Source organism: Odocoileus virginianus, chromosome 11, assembly GCF_023699985.2.
Source record: "Odocoileus virginianus isolate 20LAN1187 ecotype Illinois chromosome 11, Ovbor_1.2, whole genome shotgun sequence".
Classification (NCBI taxonomy): domain Eukaryota; kingdom Metazoa; phylum Chordata; class Mammalia; order Artiodactyla; family Cervidae; genus Odocoileus; species Odocoileus virginianus.
Genome location: NC_069684.1, coordinates 27635599 through 27655551, shown reverse-complemented (window position 1 = coordinate 27655551; position 19953 = coordinate 27635599). Strand labels below are relative to the sequence as shown.

Genomic DNA, 19953 nt, shown 5'->3' with positions numbered 1-19953 from the left:
CTTCAGCCATAAAGACAGCCCTCACCACTTTTTTGTTGTTGATAAATCACTCAGTTGTGTAAGACTCTTTGCCACCCCCATGGACTGTAAGGCTCCTCCTGCCAAGCTCCTCTGTCCATGGGATTCTCCAGGCAAGAACACCGGAGTGGGTAGCCATTCCCTTCTCCAGGGGATCTTCCTGACCCCAGGGATCAAACCCAGGTCTCCTGCATTGCAGACAGATTTTTTACCGTCTGAGCCTCCAGGGAAATCCAGAACCTCACCATGCTGGGACTCAGTATTTTCAGGCTTTCAGCCTCCAGAATCATAACAAATAAATTTATGTTGTTTTATAAGCCACCCAGTCTACAGTGGTTTGCTTTAGCGGCCCAAACAGACTAAGACAACTTTTGAAGACTGGGTTAAGCACCATGCTAAACACTCTACACACAGACTCTCAAATTTTCCCAAGAGCCCTGACTTTATCCCTGCTTTATAGATGAGAAACCAAGACACAGAAAGGGTAAGGAACCTACCTAAGGTTACATGGTTATTCACTGGCAGGGTGGGATTGAACCCAGGCCACCAGACTCCAGAATTCATGTTCTTAAATATGACACTTGCCATACCTCTTGTTGTGATGTACCTGGGGACAAGTTTCCAGTTTCTAGTGTGTGACATACCTTCCTGTCATGCTTGTCCAAGCGCATACAATGATAAGATCTTGGCCAACACACCCAACTCTTTCATAAGTGGCAGGCTGATTTACAGAGTAGATCCCTGCTCCCGAAAGAGTCATGCTGACGCACATGTCCAACCTCCTACCTGGACTTTCCCCCATTTATTTGTAAGTTAGAGATTCAAAATCAAGATGTGTGGCCTACCTGAAGCCACAATCAGCCCAGATTAGACTAGAAAGGTGCCTACTTGAAGCCACAGTCAGCCCAGATTAGATTAGAAAGGTCAATTGTCTTCTTTTGTCTTCATTACCAAAGATGGATTGCTTTTAGACAAAGTATTTGCTCATCCTACACTCCTTGAGTAAGCAAAAACAATGCCCCATTGCATAAGCAAAGCTTAGGAAAACGAAAACTTCTGTCAGATGTCTACAATGCTACTTTTAGCTGTACTTTTAAAGGAACATTATAGTAAGAGCACATTTTGAATCTCTTTTTCTTTTTAAGCCACATCGATCTTTATGAACGGTAAAATTGCTGGTCTATGCTGCTTTCGAGGAATTTAAGCGGGGAAAGAGGGGAACATGATTATTTAAACATAATGCTTCCTTTAATGAATTGTCTTCATTTTGGAAGTGATTTATCTGATGAGCCTTCTCTTACCCCTCACGTCATCCCCCCACGACCTACCCCATTTTCTGAGACTATGGGGTGAACTAGGAAGTCAAATTAGGAAACCACTGCAACAATATTCTTCAAATGATTGACAGTTCTGGTTTGGTTTTAAGTGAATATGAATCCTATCTTTGGGCATGGGGACCCTTTCTCAGATGAGCTGACTTCTTCATACAGATAGTTATTAATATATGCTTTTAATAGGTCATATTTTTTTCTCTACCTGGAATTGGGACATTGATCTCTCCTGCAGGGAGCACCATACATTGTGGTGTCACCAAGTTCTATAGGTCTCTGTCCGAAATGAAAGGTATTTTAGTTCTCAATCAAAGCTCCGAAGTATGCCTCTTCAAAACTGCCATCTTGGGCAAGATTATTCAAGAAACTTCTCAGGACCAGAGGCAATGTCACCCCGAACTGGGAAGACTGGAAGCTGCTTGTCATGGGCCATCACCCTGACTGCCGACTCCCCGAGATGCAGGCACAGGGCGGATGGAGGATGCAGCGATACCGCCCAGGGATGCACGGCAGGTGGGGCCCTCCCAGAGCTTTTCTGCCGCTACGCTCAGAGTAGGGGGTCCTGGCGAGTGGCAGCCCCTCTAAGTGACGCAGGGCCCCCGGGCCTGGCTATGTGGAAGCTCCCAGGACGCTGACCTCAACTTTGTTCTGTAAAAATAGCTCAGAAGCAGCGGCGCTCACGTGAGCCGCCCCGGCTTCTTCTCCATCGTCCCGGGGCTCCCGGCGGCTTCTCGTCCCCGGGGTCGCAGAGGGGAAGGGCGGTGTCCTGAGCCCCGGTGACAGGAGGGACCCCGGGCGAGCGACCCGAGGAAAAGAGGGGGCGCTGGGTGGGGTCGAGGGCCCGAGCCGGGCGGGTCGGGTTGGGCTCAGGGCTCCGGGCCCGGGCCGGGGCGGGCAGGCCGCGCTCACCTTCTTCACCGACAGCGAGATGTTCTCCAGAATCCGGTCCTTCACCTCCCGCGGCTCCATGGCGCCGCCGCCGCCACCGCCCCGCCGCCGCCTCTTCCCGCGCCGGGGCCCCGGGGCCGCCGCCAACCGCTGCCGCCGGCCGTGCGGGGGCTCCGTCGTGCCGGCCGCGGGGCCCGGCGCCCGCCGCCCGGCCCTCGCCTCGCCCGGCCCCTCGCTCCGCCGCGGCCCGGCGGCTCCGGAGCGCGGCCGGCGGGGAAGGAGGCCACTGGCTGTGCGCGGCGGCGGCGGCGGCAGGAACTGATGTCAGGTGGGGCGGCGCCTAGGCCGGCGGTCGGGCTGGGACGCCGGCGCCGCGTCGCGCCGGGGAAACTGGGACCTGGGAGACCCCCTTGGCCTCCAGACCCAGGCGCCCCGGCCCCTCCTCAGAGACCCTGGAGACCCCGTCCCCGCCCGCCAGAGGCCACCCGTAGCCTCCCCTTCCTTACCCTCGAGACCCCTCAAAGCTCAGACTCCGGCTCTCAGCCCAGAAACCCAGGCCCCTTGGCTTTGGGCAGCGTAGAGACCCCCTGCCGGACCTGCCCACAGATCCCTGCCGACTGGCCTTCACCAGCCCAGGGTTCCCCACCCTCACCGCCCAGTCCCAAGTTTTAGGCCATTCCGGGTCCTCGGTGCTCCTCCCCACCCCCAAAACACTCTTAAACTTCATCTTCAGTCCCGAAGCCCTTGCCTGTTCTTACCCTTATCCCACTTCTTCAGCTGGTCCACATGTCCTGAGGACGTAACAGTCTCAGCCCCGAAGCCCACCATAACGATTCCCCTTCTCCCCACACACCCGCCTCCTCAAATTCGTATTTCGAAGCCACTTAAACTTTAGAGTTCTCAGAGTCCTACCTGGCTCACTCACTCATTTGGTCCCCAAATAAGTATATTTCTGATACATTCATTAGTTCCTTTCTAGTTTTTTTTTTTTTTGTCAATATATAGTCATTGTATTTTTTTTTTTTTTTTCACTTTTTAAAAGTTGAGAAATATGCCATATATTAGTTTCAGGTATATGATGTGATTTGATATATGTATATATTGTGAGATGATTGGCACCTTTCTTACTCTCAAGATACCCCAGTTCTCAGCTACAGGTCTCTGATTTTCCCTCTTCCCTCTTCAGGCTGCCTCTCCTTCAGCCTCTCAGACTCGGTCACTCCAACAGTGATCAAAAACACTGATTGTACAGCCTATCCTAGCCGGACCCCACCCAATACACATAAAAATGATACCTCTCCATCCCTCAGTTTCCCCAGGAGAGACCCAAGATGGTAGTAGTTATTTTTTGGTTTTTATGTGACTGGATAAGGGGGCAAAAACTATGTGCCAATAAAAAGGAGGGAGAAATAGATTGCTGCATTTTATTACCACTGCAGGATCAGGATCGAGGACAAGAGTTCTTAATACCAACAATGATGATGATGATGATAAGTGATGAGTACTGTGTGCCATGAGCTGAGCTAAGTGCTTTCCATACATTTGTCTCACAAATCCTTGAATAACATTTCTGATACAGGTGAAGACATTGAGCGTAAGTTGCCTAAAATCATAAAGCAAACGGTGGAGCCCAGAAACCATTTGTACCCTTTTCTGAGCCAAAGATCTCTTTATATTTCTTCCAGTAGTCATGTACTGATGTGAGAGTTGGACCATAAAGAAGGCTGAGCACTGAAGAATTGATGATTTTGAACTGTAGCGCTGGAGAAGACTCTTGAGAGTCCCTTGGACAGCAAGGAGATGAAGTCAGTCAATCCTAAAGGAAATCAGTCCTGAATATTCATTGGAAGGACTGATGCTGAAGCTCCAATCCTTTGGCCACCTGATGAGAAGAGCCAACCCATTGGAAAAGACCCAGATGCTAGGAAAGACTGAGGCAGGAGGGGAAGAGGGTGACAGAGGATGCGATAGATAGTATCACCAACTCAATGCACATGAGTTTGAGCAAACTCTGGGAGATAGTGAAGGACAGGGAAGCCTGGCATGCTGCAGTCCATGGGCTCGCAGAGTCAGACACAACTGAGCGACTGAACAACAATTCTAGGAGGTAGCTCTACAGGGACTTGGTCTAACTCTTTAGAGAAAGAAGCAAAATCCCTAAACCCAGGGTATTTTCTGAGTTCAGGAAAATAGGAGATAACAGCCTCTGTGGAGCATAGAAGAGGGCAGAATGACAGGTGGGGCTTGAGGCTGCAGTCACTGGACAGGTGAAGAAAAGCCTGAAGGCAGAGGGAACATTACTTTGAATTTGGAAAGAAACAACCTGGTGTCCAGAAGTGTTTGTGGCAAGTAGGAGGAAAGCTGGCTTGAATGACCCGTCAGTCTGATAGCTTTGCTGCACTCCCTTTCCACTCCACCTAGACTGGGTGCCTACAGGCCCCAACTTGTCTGATGCAACTCCAGCTTCTGAGAATCTATTCAGTCCACAGCAAGGAATGAGCTAGCTTTGGGATTCCTCCCTCCTTTTAATAATAACAAGCCACCATCTGGGCAGCATCTTCTGCTGGGTGCCACCTTCCTATGAAGTTTACTCATGGCTTGGGCACATGACAGCTTCAAAAGATGTTATTATCACTTGTTATTAACAGGTCTGATGAAGGCGGTGGCATTTCTGGCATGTTGTTTCTATCTTCATGCATTGGGGAATGGTCAGGTTCAATTTTTTACAACATTCAGGAGGAACTTACAGCCTTACTACCTAGCAAATTCCTTAGGCTTGTATAGGTATGTGAATGGATGGGAGAAATGAGGTAGATTTTAGTCTCTCAAGACTTCTTGCAGGAAAAGGGAGGGAGTCCAGTGTGTGTGTCCACATGCAGATAACTGGCCTAGGCCCAGGTGGCTCAGTGGTAAAGAATCTGCCTGCCAAAGCAGGAGATGTAGGTTCATCCCTGAGTAGGGAAGATCCCCTGAAGGAGAAAATGGCATCCCACTCCCCTGGAGGAGGGCATGGCAACCCACCCCAGTATTCTTGCCTTGAGAATCCTATGGACAGAGGAGCCTGGTGGGCCACATTCCATAGAGTTGCAGAGTTGGACAAAACTGAAGCGATTTAGCATGCACCAGTATTCTTGCTGGGAAAATCCCACGGACAGAGGAGCCTGGTGGTCTACAGTCCATGGGGTGGAAAAGAGTTGGACACAACCGAGCAGGCATGCTTGCACCAGAGCTCAAATATGGAATCCATTTTTGCCTGTGAAAAGAAAAAGAACAAAGAGAGGGTGCCTGTCCATCCTCTTATTGGGAGTCATTCAAGTTCAAAACTGAAACTTATTCATTTATTACACAAGACTTTGCTGATCATGTGGAAAGGGCATGAGACTCTGAGGCATCCAGAGTCAAAAGCCTCAACTGAGTCACTCTAGGGCCCTGGGAAAATCTTAGTTTCCAAACCAGTGACACAGGAAAAATTATTGTTCTTTTTTTTTTTAATAATATTGTTTGCATCTAAGTCTACTGCCGAACACTGTTAGATGAGGAAGTTGGGAAGGCAGGCAAGATCATAGAACTGCCACAGACCTGGACTACCAAGTCTCCTCTGCTCTTCTTTCCAAAGGTGTGTACTGCCTGAGAGAGTAAAAAGAAAAAATTCCAGCAACTATAACCTTAAAAGACAATTGGACAAGATTGTTAAAAAAAAAAAGGTGGAAGATGGTTTAAGGGACCAATTCCTCCCTTCCCCACAATGCAAGGCAAATATATTTATATTCCTAGAGGAGGGAGTAAATATTTCCTTGGCCATTAGGCTTGTGAAGTTGCTCTCTATCTAAGAAGGGAAGAGAAGGGACTAATTGCAAAAAAACAGTGATGGTCCAGGTTCCCATACCTTAACTCTGGTACCTGCACGTGCAGACAATCTGCAACTCTAGGCTTGGGTAAACTAACACAAGGCAACTTTAAATCTAGGGGGTTTTATTTTAAAATGTTGAACACCTGGGAAGTCCCTGGCGGTCCAGTGGTTAGGACTTGGCACTTTCACTACCGTGGACCCAAGTTCAATCCCTGGGGCAGGGAACTAAGGCCGCGTGAGCTGGGGGGGTGGGGGGAGTTAAACTTTCAGTCCCTTCCTCCATATTGTCCCACCAGCAATATGGGTTGGTGAAAACTGGGATATCATTCAACCTCCCTGCTTCAGAGCCTCCAACAGCTTCTCATCAGAGCGTTTGGAATGAGATCCATTCTCTTCTCAGGCCTCAAAAGCCAGAGCTGATCTGATTCAGCCTCTCTTTCTGACTCATCTCCAATCTGTCCGCTGGTGTGTGCCAGCCCCCGCCAACCTTCTGCTTCTTAAACAAGCGTGTGTGTTCACATCTGAGGGCCTTTGCTGGGAAAGCTCTTCCCCAGTGTGGCAGAGGCCCTGGGCTGTCCATCCAGAACTGCTTGCCCCACAGTGACAGCACTGTAGCCCAGCAGTGCTAGTGTATTTCCCAGCCTTCCTTGCGGTAGGCATGACTATATTATCAAGTTCTCTTCCAGGGCATGTGAACAGAAATAAAGTGATCCGCTTCCTCCTCCATGCTCTTCTTCCACCAAATAGGATGAAGCCAAGGGGATGTCAGACTTGTAAGAGAAGAGCCTCGTTCCCTGAGCACTGCCTGGGTGAGATCTATCAACCAGGAACACCTGTTTGGACTAGATAGCACAGGCAAGATTAAAACTTGGTTTGTAATAAATTACTAGAATTTCTGGCCTCTTTGTTCCCTCAGCCTAGCCTGATGCAATACACCCAAGATTCTCATCTGCGGACTTCTCTGGTGGTTCAGTGCTTAAGATTCCACGATCCCAGTACAGGGACTGGGTTTGATCCCTGGTTGGGGAACTAGACCCCATAAGCTGCAGCTGAGACCTGGTGCAGCCAAATAAATATTTTAAAAGTCTCATAGGGCAGGAGCCTCCTTGTCAGCCAGGTCTCAGTTTAAATGCTAGCTTCTCAGAAGCCTTTTCTCTCTGATGGTTTTACTCCACATGAAGTAGCCTCTAGTCCCGTATAGCATGCCAACCTCCTAAATTTTCATTTTAGGAAGTATTACCACCTGTTTTCTTGTCCGTGGTCAGGCTTCAAAGACTCTGTTAGAACGTAAGCTCTGCAGAATGTGCACTTTTGCTCAGTTCATGCAATGCTACATTCACAGCACCAACTCAGTGTCTGGCACATGATATTCAGTGTTTATTGACTTAGTATTTTTTTGATTAAATTTTAATTCAATAGGGATGCAGAAAATTTTTTAGCTGACCATAGAAGTAAAAGCACATAAAGAGAACTTGCACCAAATAAAAGGCTGCTTCTCTTTACATCTGATTTGGGCCTTTTCTATTCCAGGAAGATAATGGGTGAGAAATTATGGCCCAAGTCGGTACAACCATTATGGAGAGGTGCTGTTTGCCACAGTCCCAAATTAGTCTTAGACGTGGGTGTAATAAAAATACTACCTCACAGGGAAGCCTGCAAACTTACTAACCTCATAATGTCATCTTTCCTTCTTATTTTGGCTACTCTGTGAGGCTTGTGTGAGCTTAGTTGCCCAACGAGGGACTGAACCTGGACCCACGGCGGTGAAAATGCTGTCTTAACCACTGGACTGCCAGGGAATCTGTCACCCATCTTTTAAAATCCACATTAAACTCAAGGTCTTCCCAGGTGGTGCTAGTGGTAAAGAACCTGCCTGCCAATGCAGGAGATGTAAGAGATGAGGGTTCAATCCCTAGGTTGGGAAGATCCCCTGGAGAAGGGAATGACAACCCAGTCCAGTATTCTTGCCTGGAGAATCCCATGGACAGAGGAGACTGGCAGGCTAGTCTATAGGGTCAGAAAGAGTCAGACATGATTAAAGTGACTTAGCACACCCAAATCCAAGGTCAACAGTCATCCCAGGCTAGAATCCCTAAACCTGCACACTAAACTCAATGACCTGGCTGGGTTTCAGGTCATTTTTGTCACTCCACTCATGGGCCTTTGAAGCAGCCTAATGGTATTCACGGATTTATTACTTCAACACATATCTGAGGGCCTGCTATGCATAAGGCAAAGTTCTAGGCTTTGGGAGATAGTAGTGAAAAGGCGACAAACCCTTACTCTCAAGAAGCTTACATTTTAATGGGGAAGACAGATAAGAGATACAGAAGTGAAATGAAGAATATGCTAGGATGTGTCAGTGTTGAGAAAAATGAAGGAAAATGACAAGTATAAATTAGCTAAAGAAGGCCTTACTGAGGTAGCATTTGAGTAAACACCTAAAGGGAGTGAGAGAAAAAGCCATGGAGGTGTTCAGGGAAAGGACATTCCAGATCAAGGAAAAGTCAGAGGCACACAGGGGCCTCGGAGGCCTTCTAAGGACTTCAGCTTTTACCCTGAGTGAGACTAGGGCCCATTGAGGGTTTAAGAAAAGGTGTGACCTAACAGAAACATGCTGGTTGTTGTGCTAAGAACATTTGTAGACAAGGGTAGAACATTTGTAGACAAGGGTAGAGGCAGGGAGACTTACTGCAGTACTGAGGTGAGAGGCGATGATAATGCCTTGACCATGGTTTGAAAAATGATCAGATTTCAATTATGCATATAATATGCATTTGGCTGTGCCGGGTCTTAGTTGCAGCATGTGGGATCTAGTTCCTTGACCAGGGGTTGAACCCAGGCCTACTGCGTTGGGAGTACAGTGTTTCAGCCATTGGACCACCAGGGAAGTCTCCAACTGTATTTTGAAATGGAGGCAATAGGATCCAGGATGGGTTGGATGTAGGTTGTGAAAGAAAGGAGTCAAGGTCTGAGTGAACACCTGGAAGGATGAAGCCACCTTTGACTTCTCAGGGGAAGCCCGAGAGGAACAGGTTGGGGTGGGTGGTGGAATATTTCTGGTTTGGGGAATTTCTATTTCAGATACTTGCAGTTGAACAGGGAAAATGTTGGTTTTTAGTAACTTTCTATGAGGAACCAAGCCACTCTAGCTCTTCTTTTTAGACAAAAATCCACAAATAAGGACTGGTAAAGCTATGGTTTTCCAGTTGCCCTGTATGAATGTGAGAGTTGGACTATAAAGAAAGCTGAGCACCGAAGAATTGATGCTTTTGACCTGTGGTGTTGAAGACTCTTGAGAGTCCCTTGGACTGCAAGGAGATCCAACCAGTTAATCCTAAAGGAAATCAGTCTTGAATATTCATTGGAAGGACTGATGCTAAAGCTGAAACTCCAATACTTTGGCCACCTGATGCGAAGAACTGACTCATTGGAAAAGACCCTGATGCTGGGAAAGACTGAAGGCAGGAGAAGGGGACAACAGAGGATGAGGTGGTTGGATGGCATCACTGACTCAATGGACTAGTTTAAATAAGCTCTAGGAGTTGGTGATGGACAGCATGCCAGATGTGCTACAGTCCATGGGGTCGCAAGGAGTCGGACACAACTGAGCGACTGAACTGAACTGATAGTTTGCTAATCCTATTAGAACACTAATAGTTTTGAACAGGGAAGGAGTATATCGGCTGACAATTTAGCCCTTTAAGATGGAAGTATGTTCTGCTTAATTTGCCTTTTGAAATCTAGAACTATGTTCTTGAACTTTTCCCCCATTCCTCTGTATTTCTATTTTTAAATGTATATCCTACCTTTTTCTTCTATTTTCCTCCTGCAAGCTGTAGATCCCTGCCATAAACCCAGTTCACTTCTGTGATGCTTGTAAATCTCTCCCCGCCTTAAAATACAGATGCAGTGAATTCCCCTTTCTCTGTACCAAAGATCTAGAATTCTTTCCACCAATAACTAATGTTTCACAATTTACTCCACTCGTATCAAGTGCTAGAAACCTCATTTCAAATGAATTGATTATCAGATTGAGATCTGAACAATGGAAAAATAATTAGTACTTCCTACCTCCAACCAGAAGTAGCTTTGGCTCTCAGCATTCTGATAGTCAAGGAAAGATAACAGAACAAGGCGGGGATGTCTCTAAACTACTCCCTGTATATATCAGCTGATCCATGTACATTGGCTACTGTTTAGTCGTCCAGTCATGTCAAACTCTTTGTGACCCTTTGGACTGTAGCCCACCAGGCTCCTCTGTCCACAGGATTTTCTGGGCAAGAATACTGGAGTGGGTTGCCATTTCCTCCTCCAGGGGATCTTCCTGACCCAGGGACTGACCCAAGTCTCCTGTGTCACCCCACATTCCACATCTTTACTGGCCGAGCCATCAGGTAAGCCTATGTACACTGGAAATCCTCTCAGTAAGGGCCCCACAGCACACACTCATGCACAAAGCGGTAACTCCACATTAGTTAACACCCAAGGGCGTTTCTAACTTACTCATGAACCCCTATGACAACCCCAATAATTCCCATCTTATAGATGAGGAAACTAAGGCACAGAAAGGTTAGGGAAGTTACCCAAAGTCACACAGCTAGTAAGTGGCAAAGTCAGAATTCACACCTGAGCATCCTAGCTCTAGAGACTAGTCTGAGCCACAAAACCCTGTCACCAATGTTGTCTCTATCGCTGTGCATCACTGCTGGAGCAGTCACTGTTTCACATCAGCAGATGGCCATCCACCTGCAGTATTTATCTGGAAGTGGCTCACTTCTTCTGGTGTTTAGGATCATGGCCACAAGTAAGAGTGCCTAGGCATAAATTACTTAAATGGCCGGGAGACAGAGACAAGGACAAAAGTAACCAACCATATCAACTGAAAAGAAACTAATCAAACAAGAGTCTTACGATAAAAACTTTATTGTCTTAAATATCAAAGGTTTTACACATCACTTTTTCTTCAGAAAGTTCCTAATAAAAAAAGAAAAATAAAATAAAAGTGTTTTGATTACTCAGGGCTGACTTACATTTCAGTATGTGACAACGACTCAAACCCAAATGCATCTTAGCTCACTCAGCTGCAGACAAGTCGTGTCCAGCCCCCAAACCACTGGCACAATGCAACCAGCTGTGGGGTTCCTGAGTTTGGTTCCCTTAAGCTCTCAGAGGTTTCCCAACTCTCAAAACCAACGCCTTATGGGAGTGAAAGAGCTACTGGCAAGCCTATTTTGCCAATCAGCCTAGTTCTTGTAAGATGCAGTAGTCTCAAAGCTTAAAAGAAAAATCAGGAAAGCAATAAAAGAACAATCCCAAGAACAAATAAGAGAGAAAAGAGGCGTTTCTATTTGCTAAAATTTGCCAAAAATGGCTACAAAACTGGTAAACAAAGATTATTTGAGTGCAAAGGCCATTAGCCCAACTTGCCATGGAAATGAAATTTTGAATAAAAATGAGCATTCAACGTTCATTGTAGGTGCACAGTTTAAAAAAAAAAAGCAAACACAGTTAGTATGCTGAATTGATCTGAGTATATAGGAAACTATAGAGGTCTACCTTTCTTTAAGCCACTGATGCATCCTTCAAGGCTGAATGTGAAACAAACTTCCTGGTAAACAAAATAGTTTATTAGTTATGTATCTTCCCAGGAAAAAAAATCTACCAGCACACCTCTTTCCCAAGTTAGCTAATGAAGACCTCTTTATGTACATAAGAGAAATATAATTCTGTAAAAATTATTCTAATTTCATATTCCACATCCCTACCTCAAGTCTCCTTAATTTTTTTTAGGGAAATATCCCATCTTCTACATCTTTGCACCAACATTCTCTGTAGATTTCATTCCCTAAGACTGTGCTCTAAAACTTATCTGCTATACCCTCTCACATTTTAGTCCCCAGAGGATCTAGATTACCAATATGTAACTGACAAACCTGCAAGGATTTTCTAATTGTAAACTTCAGAAATCACTGTAGTTAAGGTTCAGAAATTCTACCTGTATCCTCAGGATTACCACATACACGGTGACATTTTAAACACTGGGCTCAAGAATGTCCTTTTGATGGACCTGTCCTGCAGAACGATTTGGCAGAGGCCTGAATTTTCTTGTAAATAAATTCTGCCCCTCAACCAGTCTCAGAACCATTGCTTGCTACATTCTCTGCTCTAGAGTTCTATTTTCACATTTTGCACTCAACTGCTTTAAAACAGCAAATCTTCCAGAATTCTCTGCTAAGTCTTGTTGGCCCAGATGGTTAGTATTTCAGAGCAGCTGACTCAAAGACGGTAGGAAGGATGGCATAGCACAGTCCATACTTCTACCCTGCATGGAAGGAGGTCCTGATGGAAGGATAAGTTGACTGTCACTGGTGCACATTAGGTCATCTTCCATTTACTTGCACTTCTATCCTGCCTGTTCCCCCTCACCAACAGTGTAAATTGAATTCTGTCCTTAATCTCTTCAAGTGTTTCTACCAAATGTTAGAACATTTTTTGTTGGTTTCTCCAATCTCATTTTTTCAAAAACATTTTTAAGAGCAGTTTTAGGTTCTCAGATTCTAATTCCATCTTGAGCCTGCTTTTCCATTTTCTTTGAATTTGAACCAAATTATCCTAGTACGACTTTTAAAATAAATGATGCTAATAGGCAAAAATAGATCTTGCACTTGAAGCTAAGATTTGTTTCATGTCTCTTGACGAGACTGACAGCTTTACAGGGCAGTTTCCAGTTTCAGTACTGCTGTATCCCCAGTGCTCACCAGTCACTTAATGTTTCATGAGTGAATAACAAATTTTTATTCAAAGATTCAAACTGCAGTCTGAGAGAGTAACAGTTCATTGTTCAAATAGATTTCTTGAACTTCTGCTTTCACCACTGTAATACTGATAGCACAACAAAGAACATAATAAACACATAGAAACCATTTTTGCTTTTTGTATGCCTGATGCAAAAAAGCCATGTCATAATCCTTCTATGGAAATCTAATCCTTCTGGGGAAATAAAATGATTTGGTGCAGAATAACTCTCAATCAATAATAAAGGTGAGCCCTTAGGACACTCCATACATGCCTATCCCCAGGAGGGCCATTTCAGACATTCTCTACCCTTCCCCACCCCAATGATACTTCCACTTTTATCCCCCACTAGAACTTGATGCCTCTGCTATTTGGAGAAACTAAGGCACAAGAGAAAACCAAGCACATCAAAGGTTCCTCCCTTAAGTTCTATGATTTATACGATGAACTCCCAAGTAACATCCATAGAAGGATCACTACTGGGGGACCTGAGCCATTTGACATTTCTGGTTCTCAAGGACATGGTTTAAGTTTACCTTGTTGTAAATCGGCATGTTTAAATCTTTCAGAAAGAAAGCAGCTATTTTAATTTATGGATCTCCTAACATGAAAGGTAACTTTCATTTTCTCAGAAGGGGAACTCTCTGAGAACTGTGTTTGTTTCTAGTTCAGCCACACACTACACCAAGTCACCAAATTCAAAGGAGAAATTTGCCTTTTTGGTATTTGTGCTAAAGAATGCATAATCCAGTTAGCTTCTCTGATGATATGCTACCAGTGATAGCAAGTTGGAAGCATGTAGCAGTTCAATTGCCCTGCTTATACTTTCTGCAGGTGACAAACCGATAGGAAATGGAAATCAGAATGTACTGCAACTCTTCTGGCCAGTGACTTGCAAGGCTGTTTTTTATAAACATGGTGGGATAAAAGTCTTCACCATAACTGAAGACTGTTATCTGAAGATTAATAAACATTTGCTCTTTAATCTATGTAAAATTAACTGCAGGATATCTATCACACTTGTATATATACACAGGAGTTAATGGTTATAAACCAACCCAAAGTTTTATGGCTTTTGCTAGAGATAGAAAAGCTGTGCTAAGGGAAAAACAGGCAGATTCCACCTCAACTGGTTATCATAAAATCGGTAACACAAAGTCTCATATATCTTTTCCCTTTGGGAAAAAATACACGGTGTGTGTCTCCCTTCAGTATGTATTGAGACAAGGAGCTCTGGAAAGTTATGTAGGCTGCAAGGCAGAACAGTTTTCACACACACTTACCATCTATCTAGTTCCCTTTGCCAAGCAACTGATAATCTTTGTGATAATAGATAAAGCCCAAACGGTGGGATGAAGGCTATTAGACGATGTCTGGATGCCTAAAGAGGTACAAGTGGAAATAATTCTTACCAGTGACAATGGCAAAATCTAGAGCCTATAGCTGACTGGTTATCAAACACATCTTACACATAGGAACCAACTTGAAGGAAGGAAATCTTCTCCTCTCTTTGGTGAATAAACAGACACCACTCTTGGAGGTAAGCACTGTTCACAAGGCTGTCCACTACTGATGATGACAAAAGAGCGACCTAATAAAGTAGCCCATACTGGTAATGGCTGGCCTCACCAGTTCTGCTGGCAATCAGAGGAGTTCACAATGATTTTATCTTATTCTTGGAGAAGTTAATCTCTAATTTCTGCACTTTGCATAAAAATTGACAGTGAAGGTTCACTAGTGTCATGTTCCTTAATTCCTTTTGTGTTTTAGAACTGCTAAATTTAAAAATGATTCAAAACCCTGACAATGTCAACAATTTTTATTTTCACACAAACAATGGACAGGAAGATTTTTTAAAAAATCAAAAGCAACTATAAGTTGAAAAATAAATGATGAAAAAGGACAGGGATATTTGGCAAGTGGGTTAAGCTCATCCAAAGTATTCCTAATAAGAATACGTGTACAACTACAGGCCTACCTATTGAATTTTCTCCTAGAAATAAATATACATATACATACAATAAAAGCTATTGTAATGAAACCTTTTCTGGATTGATATTCTATAGCCCACCTGGGATGGACCCCCAAATCTCCACATTGTGAAAATTCAGTGGTTAAGTCTCTGAGCAGTGTTCAGAGGAACTGCTTGAACAGAAAACTAAGAGGCCCATCTTTATAAAGAAGGCCTTTTGGAGGAGTCTATTGTCATCAATAAGTCCTCCCATCCTACACTCACCCCACTTTGCAACCCTAAAGATTTATAAGCTCACAATAAATTCCCAATCATACCCATAAAGCAAATCAGGGGCCCATTGCATGGCTACTAAATTTTGCTTCAATCATAGCACCACTACTTAATTACAGTCACAGCTCTAAGAGCTGGTTGACAGAAATCCTATTAGCAGGTTCCTAGTGCATCTTATATCTTTGGCGTAGGGCAGGCAAAAGGGTCTACAGCACAGGATTGTCTAAAAGAACACTTTAAAGACAATTCTGGCCAACTTGTTTCGGGCACCACCCTGAACACGGTAAGCGACAACTCTTTCTGTCAACCATTTCCTAACTTCAGAGAATCATGAAGAATCTATGCGACTTTCCATCATATTACTCACAGCTCCTAATACACATACAAACATCACAGCAAAAAGAAAGATGAAATAGGGTAGAAGAGCAAAGTCTAAGTGCCCCCAAATTAAGATTTAAAAAACTCCTGAGATATGAGCCTCCATTTTGATTGTGCTCAATGACATAAATTTTGACGGAAAGAATAAACTCTCAAAGAGAGTTAGACTTTAGACAAAAATCACTTAACATTAAAAGTTCACAAATCACTCTTCTGAAGTTTCTGTTTCAGACACATTGCAAATCATCACCTGGAATCAGGAATTATCATTCTCAAAATTCTCTTCAATAAAACCAGGACTTCAGATTCCTGCTAGGTATACAAGAGAGTTTATCTTCCAGGAAAAAAAAAAAAATCTAAAATCTACCCAGTAGAATTATTGCACAGTGGGGCCCACAGGACAATGATTTCCAAGGGCTAGTCCTCATATAAAAAAAGGCCACAATAAATACATCTATATACTATGCCCCACTCTATCTTGACATGGTAAACACAAATATGACGAATCTTGCTTAAAAAAAGAAACTCCTGAGGAAAGAAAGGGATGGAAAACTCTACCAAGGCCACTTGAGTCAGAAACTCCAATTGTTATTTCCACTGCCATGAAAGACACTCACCAAATAGACTGACCATTCCAAGCACCAAGATGAACCAGTGACAAGGTTATTACGCTTGAATATTTCACTCAGAACACAGCTCAAACTGAGCTTTAGAAGAACTTCCTAGAAGAAGATGAGTTTGGAAAGGAAATAAACTGCTGGCAACCAACCCATCAGCTGAACTTAAGTTCACCATGAGTCATTAAGGGTTGAGATGTGATAAGTGAGATGCTACCAAACCCCACTGCTAGTAAATTCCAGTGTTTAGGCCATAATTTCACTCACAACAGTTGTTGAAACATCATTGACATTGCCAATTGCGATTACAGTTTTTCCTTTCTTTTTTTAATCTGGGTAGCACCATGTTACACTCTGATGTTAATTCCCTCACAAAATCCCACCCAAGGTATCTGGCAATCCATGCAGTAGCCTGTGATGTACAAAGCAGCCCAAGTTTTAAGCCCTCCCAACTCATCACATTAAAATGTCAAATCCTAACCACACCAATGGAAACATGCTACTCCAGGAAATATTCTTCAACTATTCTTCAATTTCCTGTTACAACCGATGAATCATTATGCATTCCAAACATCAAACCATGTGATCAAGTTTGTAAACCAAAAAATGAGTCAATAAGCCATACCTTGCCTACAGCACAGACAAAGCCACATCATGCTTTCAAGCTGCATGGGTGGTGGGATTTTCTCATGGCTTCTGCTTTTTAAAGCACTCACTCTCATTCTAAAAGGGTATGCTATACACAAAACCATCAATTTTATTCCAGAATACATCATCTTAATGATAATAAAAAGCTTCTGTGTGCACATACTGCCAATACACTAAAAAAGGCCCAAAATTTTAACAAATAGGATAGACAAATTCATCAGACAAGAGATCATAAATTACTTTGGCCGAAAAAAAATCTTTAAAAAAAAAATCTGGCTCAACATTCTGCTTGCAGGTTTCTACATATACTGTATATGTGGTGAGTGTGTATGTGTGTGTGTAAATATACAGCTTTTCTTTTTTTAAAGGGAAGAGAGTATGGTCTAGCCCACTTTTCCATGGTTACGTAGGAACTACAATGTTCTTTGCTAGCAAGACAAGAAGTGCAAGGTCTGCATTTCCACCAACTCGATGCAAAGCCCCAAGAGCTTCCTGCAAAGTAAAGCCGGCACGGAGAATCCGGTCAATGTCTGCAGCAGGAAAAATTAATGGTGCAAGAAAGGAGGGACTTGGTGACGGATGGCTGGTAGGTGGTTCAAATCCTAGAAGTGACCCTGCAGCTTCAGGACAGACATGTTCCCTGGCCTCAGGCCTGTCTGTTACTGGATTCTGTGTGCCCTGACCCAAATCTCTAACCAGGATGCAAGCGGGTGATGAGGACTCAGTTTGCTCAGAAGTCTGATTGAGTGTATCCTCCTCATCTGCTAACAGTCTGGGTGAAATCTCTACACCTAAGGTGCAATGTAGTTGATTAGACGCTTCTGCTGAGGCTACAGTAACAGAACTACTCTCGTTTACTGACTCCTTGGACTTGGGGACACCTTCCTTATCAGTTAATAGGCCATCATCTGGACCCCTCAAGTTAACAGTTTCTACATCTTCCACTCCAGCGTCAGCTGAAGTGTTTGTTAATTCTTCTGTCTTCACTGATACAGATATGGCCTGATGAAAGGAGACCTGTGAACACTGTTTACTCTGGGTTGTTGTAAGATGCTCATTTTGGGTCCATCTTTCAGAAAGATCCTTAATACCTGCTTGGCCCTCAATTACTGTCTCTGATTGACAGATACCTTCTTCAAATGTGTTTTCTGAAGCTGGTTTACTACTAATGACCAAAAGTTCATGAAGTTCCTTCAAGGCTGCTGTTATGGATGAGCAAGATTCCTCTGTTGACTCTAGAGAGGGCTGACAACTGCCACAGAGACTTACTAAAGAGGAAGGGCGATCCCCGCATTCTTTACCTGTTTCAGACATTTCAACATTACTTTCTAGAAGCTGTAAATCCTGAGTAGAAATGGAATTACTTGAAATTTCAGAGGAAGGGTTACATTTTGATGTTTCTACTTCCATCAAGGGATTATCTAAGATGAGATCAGATGCATCAATGTTCTTGACATTGGTATTCTGACCTCCTGAATTCAGCACAGCAACTAGGGACTGTTCGACAATATCTACTTCCATAAGTGTTTCTGAATTTGAGCAGCCAAGGCATCTTGAAGGTAGAATATCTTTCTCTGTACCCGGAAGGTCCACATTCTGCTGTAGCCTGTCTCCTTTCATTGCAGCTTCCAAACCAGCACTGCTTTGTTGCCTTTCTCCAAGAAGTTCAAGGTCCCCTGTGTGACAAAGATGGTCTTGGTCATGTGAAGCACTCTGTTGTATAACCTCATGCTGTTCATCCCTTGGTTCTTCATGCTGCTGAAGGCCACTCACCTGACTTGGGTCCTGATATTCTGGGTGCCAACCTTTCTCCCCTGCGAGCCTCTGCGGTTCTTGCATCCCAGTAGTTGTGACAGATAAATCAGCTTCCTGTCTTGTGTGGAGATGAGATTTGAGGCCCTGGGTGCTTCTTTCAGCAGATTTCTCTAGATGATCTGCAACAATGGCTTCTTCGAGTGAATTCTGCAAAGGCAGAGCTGGACTCTGGTCTGCTGGAGCACTGTCTACTGAAAGAGTACAGTCAGAAAGATCCTGTGGAGGAAGATGTTCTTTCTGCTCAGAGGTTATCTGGAATTCAGCTGAAGCCTTCAAAGCCTTCACAGCTTTAGGTTCAATGCTGTCTGGGTCACTGGACTGGATAGGGCTGACTGAAGCAGAGACAGAGTGAGCACGACTTGGAGGATTACCAATCTCAGGACTCAGTCCTGGAGGATGGGCTTGATGGTTAAATCCATCTGAAGTTGGTAATGATGACATTCCCAGTGAGGTAGTTTCTTTACCGCTTTTCTCTACAGAGGACGACAGTGAAAGGAAAAAAGATTAATCAGCAGGTTACAAAGGCCACAAAATTATCAGAAGATATAAATTTAAACAAGATAAAATCAGGCCCTTAAACTTGGATCTGTCTTATGTTCAGACTTTATACATGAACCATTCTCATTGTGGGAGACAACATCATAGCATCAGAATAAGAGGTAGGGATGTTCTTGATAAACTATGTGTACTGGAATTCAATAATTTTTATATAGGTACCACAGAATGGTTAAGTTAGTCCTCAAGACTAAAGAACATTTATGTATCTTTACTCTCAGTGGGTTTAGAACTCCAAAATACTTTCTCCAAGTGTGTTCTCTCTACCACTTGCCCTCAAACCACCTGGAAGCTTGCTAAGCATGCAGACTGTAGGACACTATTCTGAGGAATAAACCTAGGAGTCTCTATATTCAGTAAGTTACGCAGGTGGTTCTTTTTTTCTTTGAATGTGATTCTTAAACGCACAATATAATCTTGCGGATTTCGGTGCTAGGAAGATTCTCCTGCCAATTCACTGCAGTGTGTCAAATGTGGACCCTGAGAAGTCTAAAATCAAGTATATCTGGGATTTATGTCTCAGAAATAACAATGTGATACTACTTAGGGACATCCAGAAGACAGAGAAGCAAACATTCTATTTCTAACCGAACATTTCAAAAACGGTGTGAGTTTGACTTAGAACAAAAATAAAGGTAAAGATCAAACAGACTAAATCTCAATTATTATCTTACCAAACAACGCAACTCTGGACTATCTGTTACTTGATCGAATTAACACAGTATAACTAGGAAAGAACATTTCCTACTTTAAGGGCAGGGAAATAGGAGGAGAGGAGGGATATAGTTCATAAATTTTCCAATAGGCAAT

The 19953-nt window shown here is 43.8% G+C and overlaps 2 protein-coding genes and 1 long non-coding RNA gene across 8 annotated transcripts in view; 1 reads left to right on the top strand and 2 right to left on the bottom strand.

Moving 5' to 3' along the window:
- PLEKHM2 (pleckstrin homology and RUN domain containing M2) overlaps positions 1–3019 on the bottom strand; it is a 39869-nt gene extending 36850 nt beyond the window's left edge. For 3 of the 4 annotated variants that reach the window (XM_020873669.2, XM_020873671.2, XM_020873672.2), the window contains exon 1: positions 2259–2533. In XM_020873669.2, the coding sequence (XP_020729328.2) occupies positions 2259–2318 (60 nt within the window). In that variant the 5' untranslated portion in view covers positions 2319–2533. Of the gene's footprint in view, positions 1–2258; positions 2534–2995 lie in introns of those variants that run through there. The other variant, XM_020873673.2, reaches the window with a different exon arrangement.
- LOC110124924 (uncharacterized) lies at positions 1627–6970 on the top strand. The gene is made up of 2 exons (XR_002309919.2): positions 1627–1862; positions 6835–6970. It is a non-coding gene; the product is annotated as an uncharacterized lncRNA (long non-coding RNA).
- Positions 6971–10997: 4027 nt separating this feature from the next.
- DDI2 (DNA damage inducible 1 homolog 2) overlaps positions 10998–19953 on the bottom strand; it is a 42155-nt gene continuing 33199 nt past the window's right edge. For all 3 annotated transcript variants that reach the window (XM_020873662.2, XM_020873666.2, XM_020873665.2), the window contains one exon: positions 10998–19061. In XM_020873662.2, the coding sequence (XP_020729321.2) occupies positions 17176–19061 (1886 nt within the window). In that variant the 3' untranslated portion in view covers positions 10998–17175. The remainder of the gene's footprint in view (positions 19062–19953) is intronic.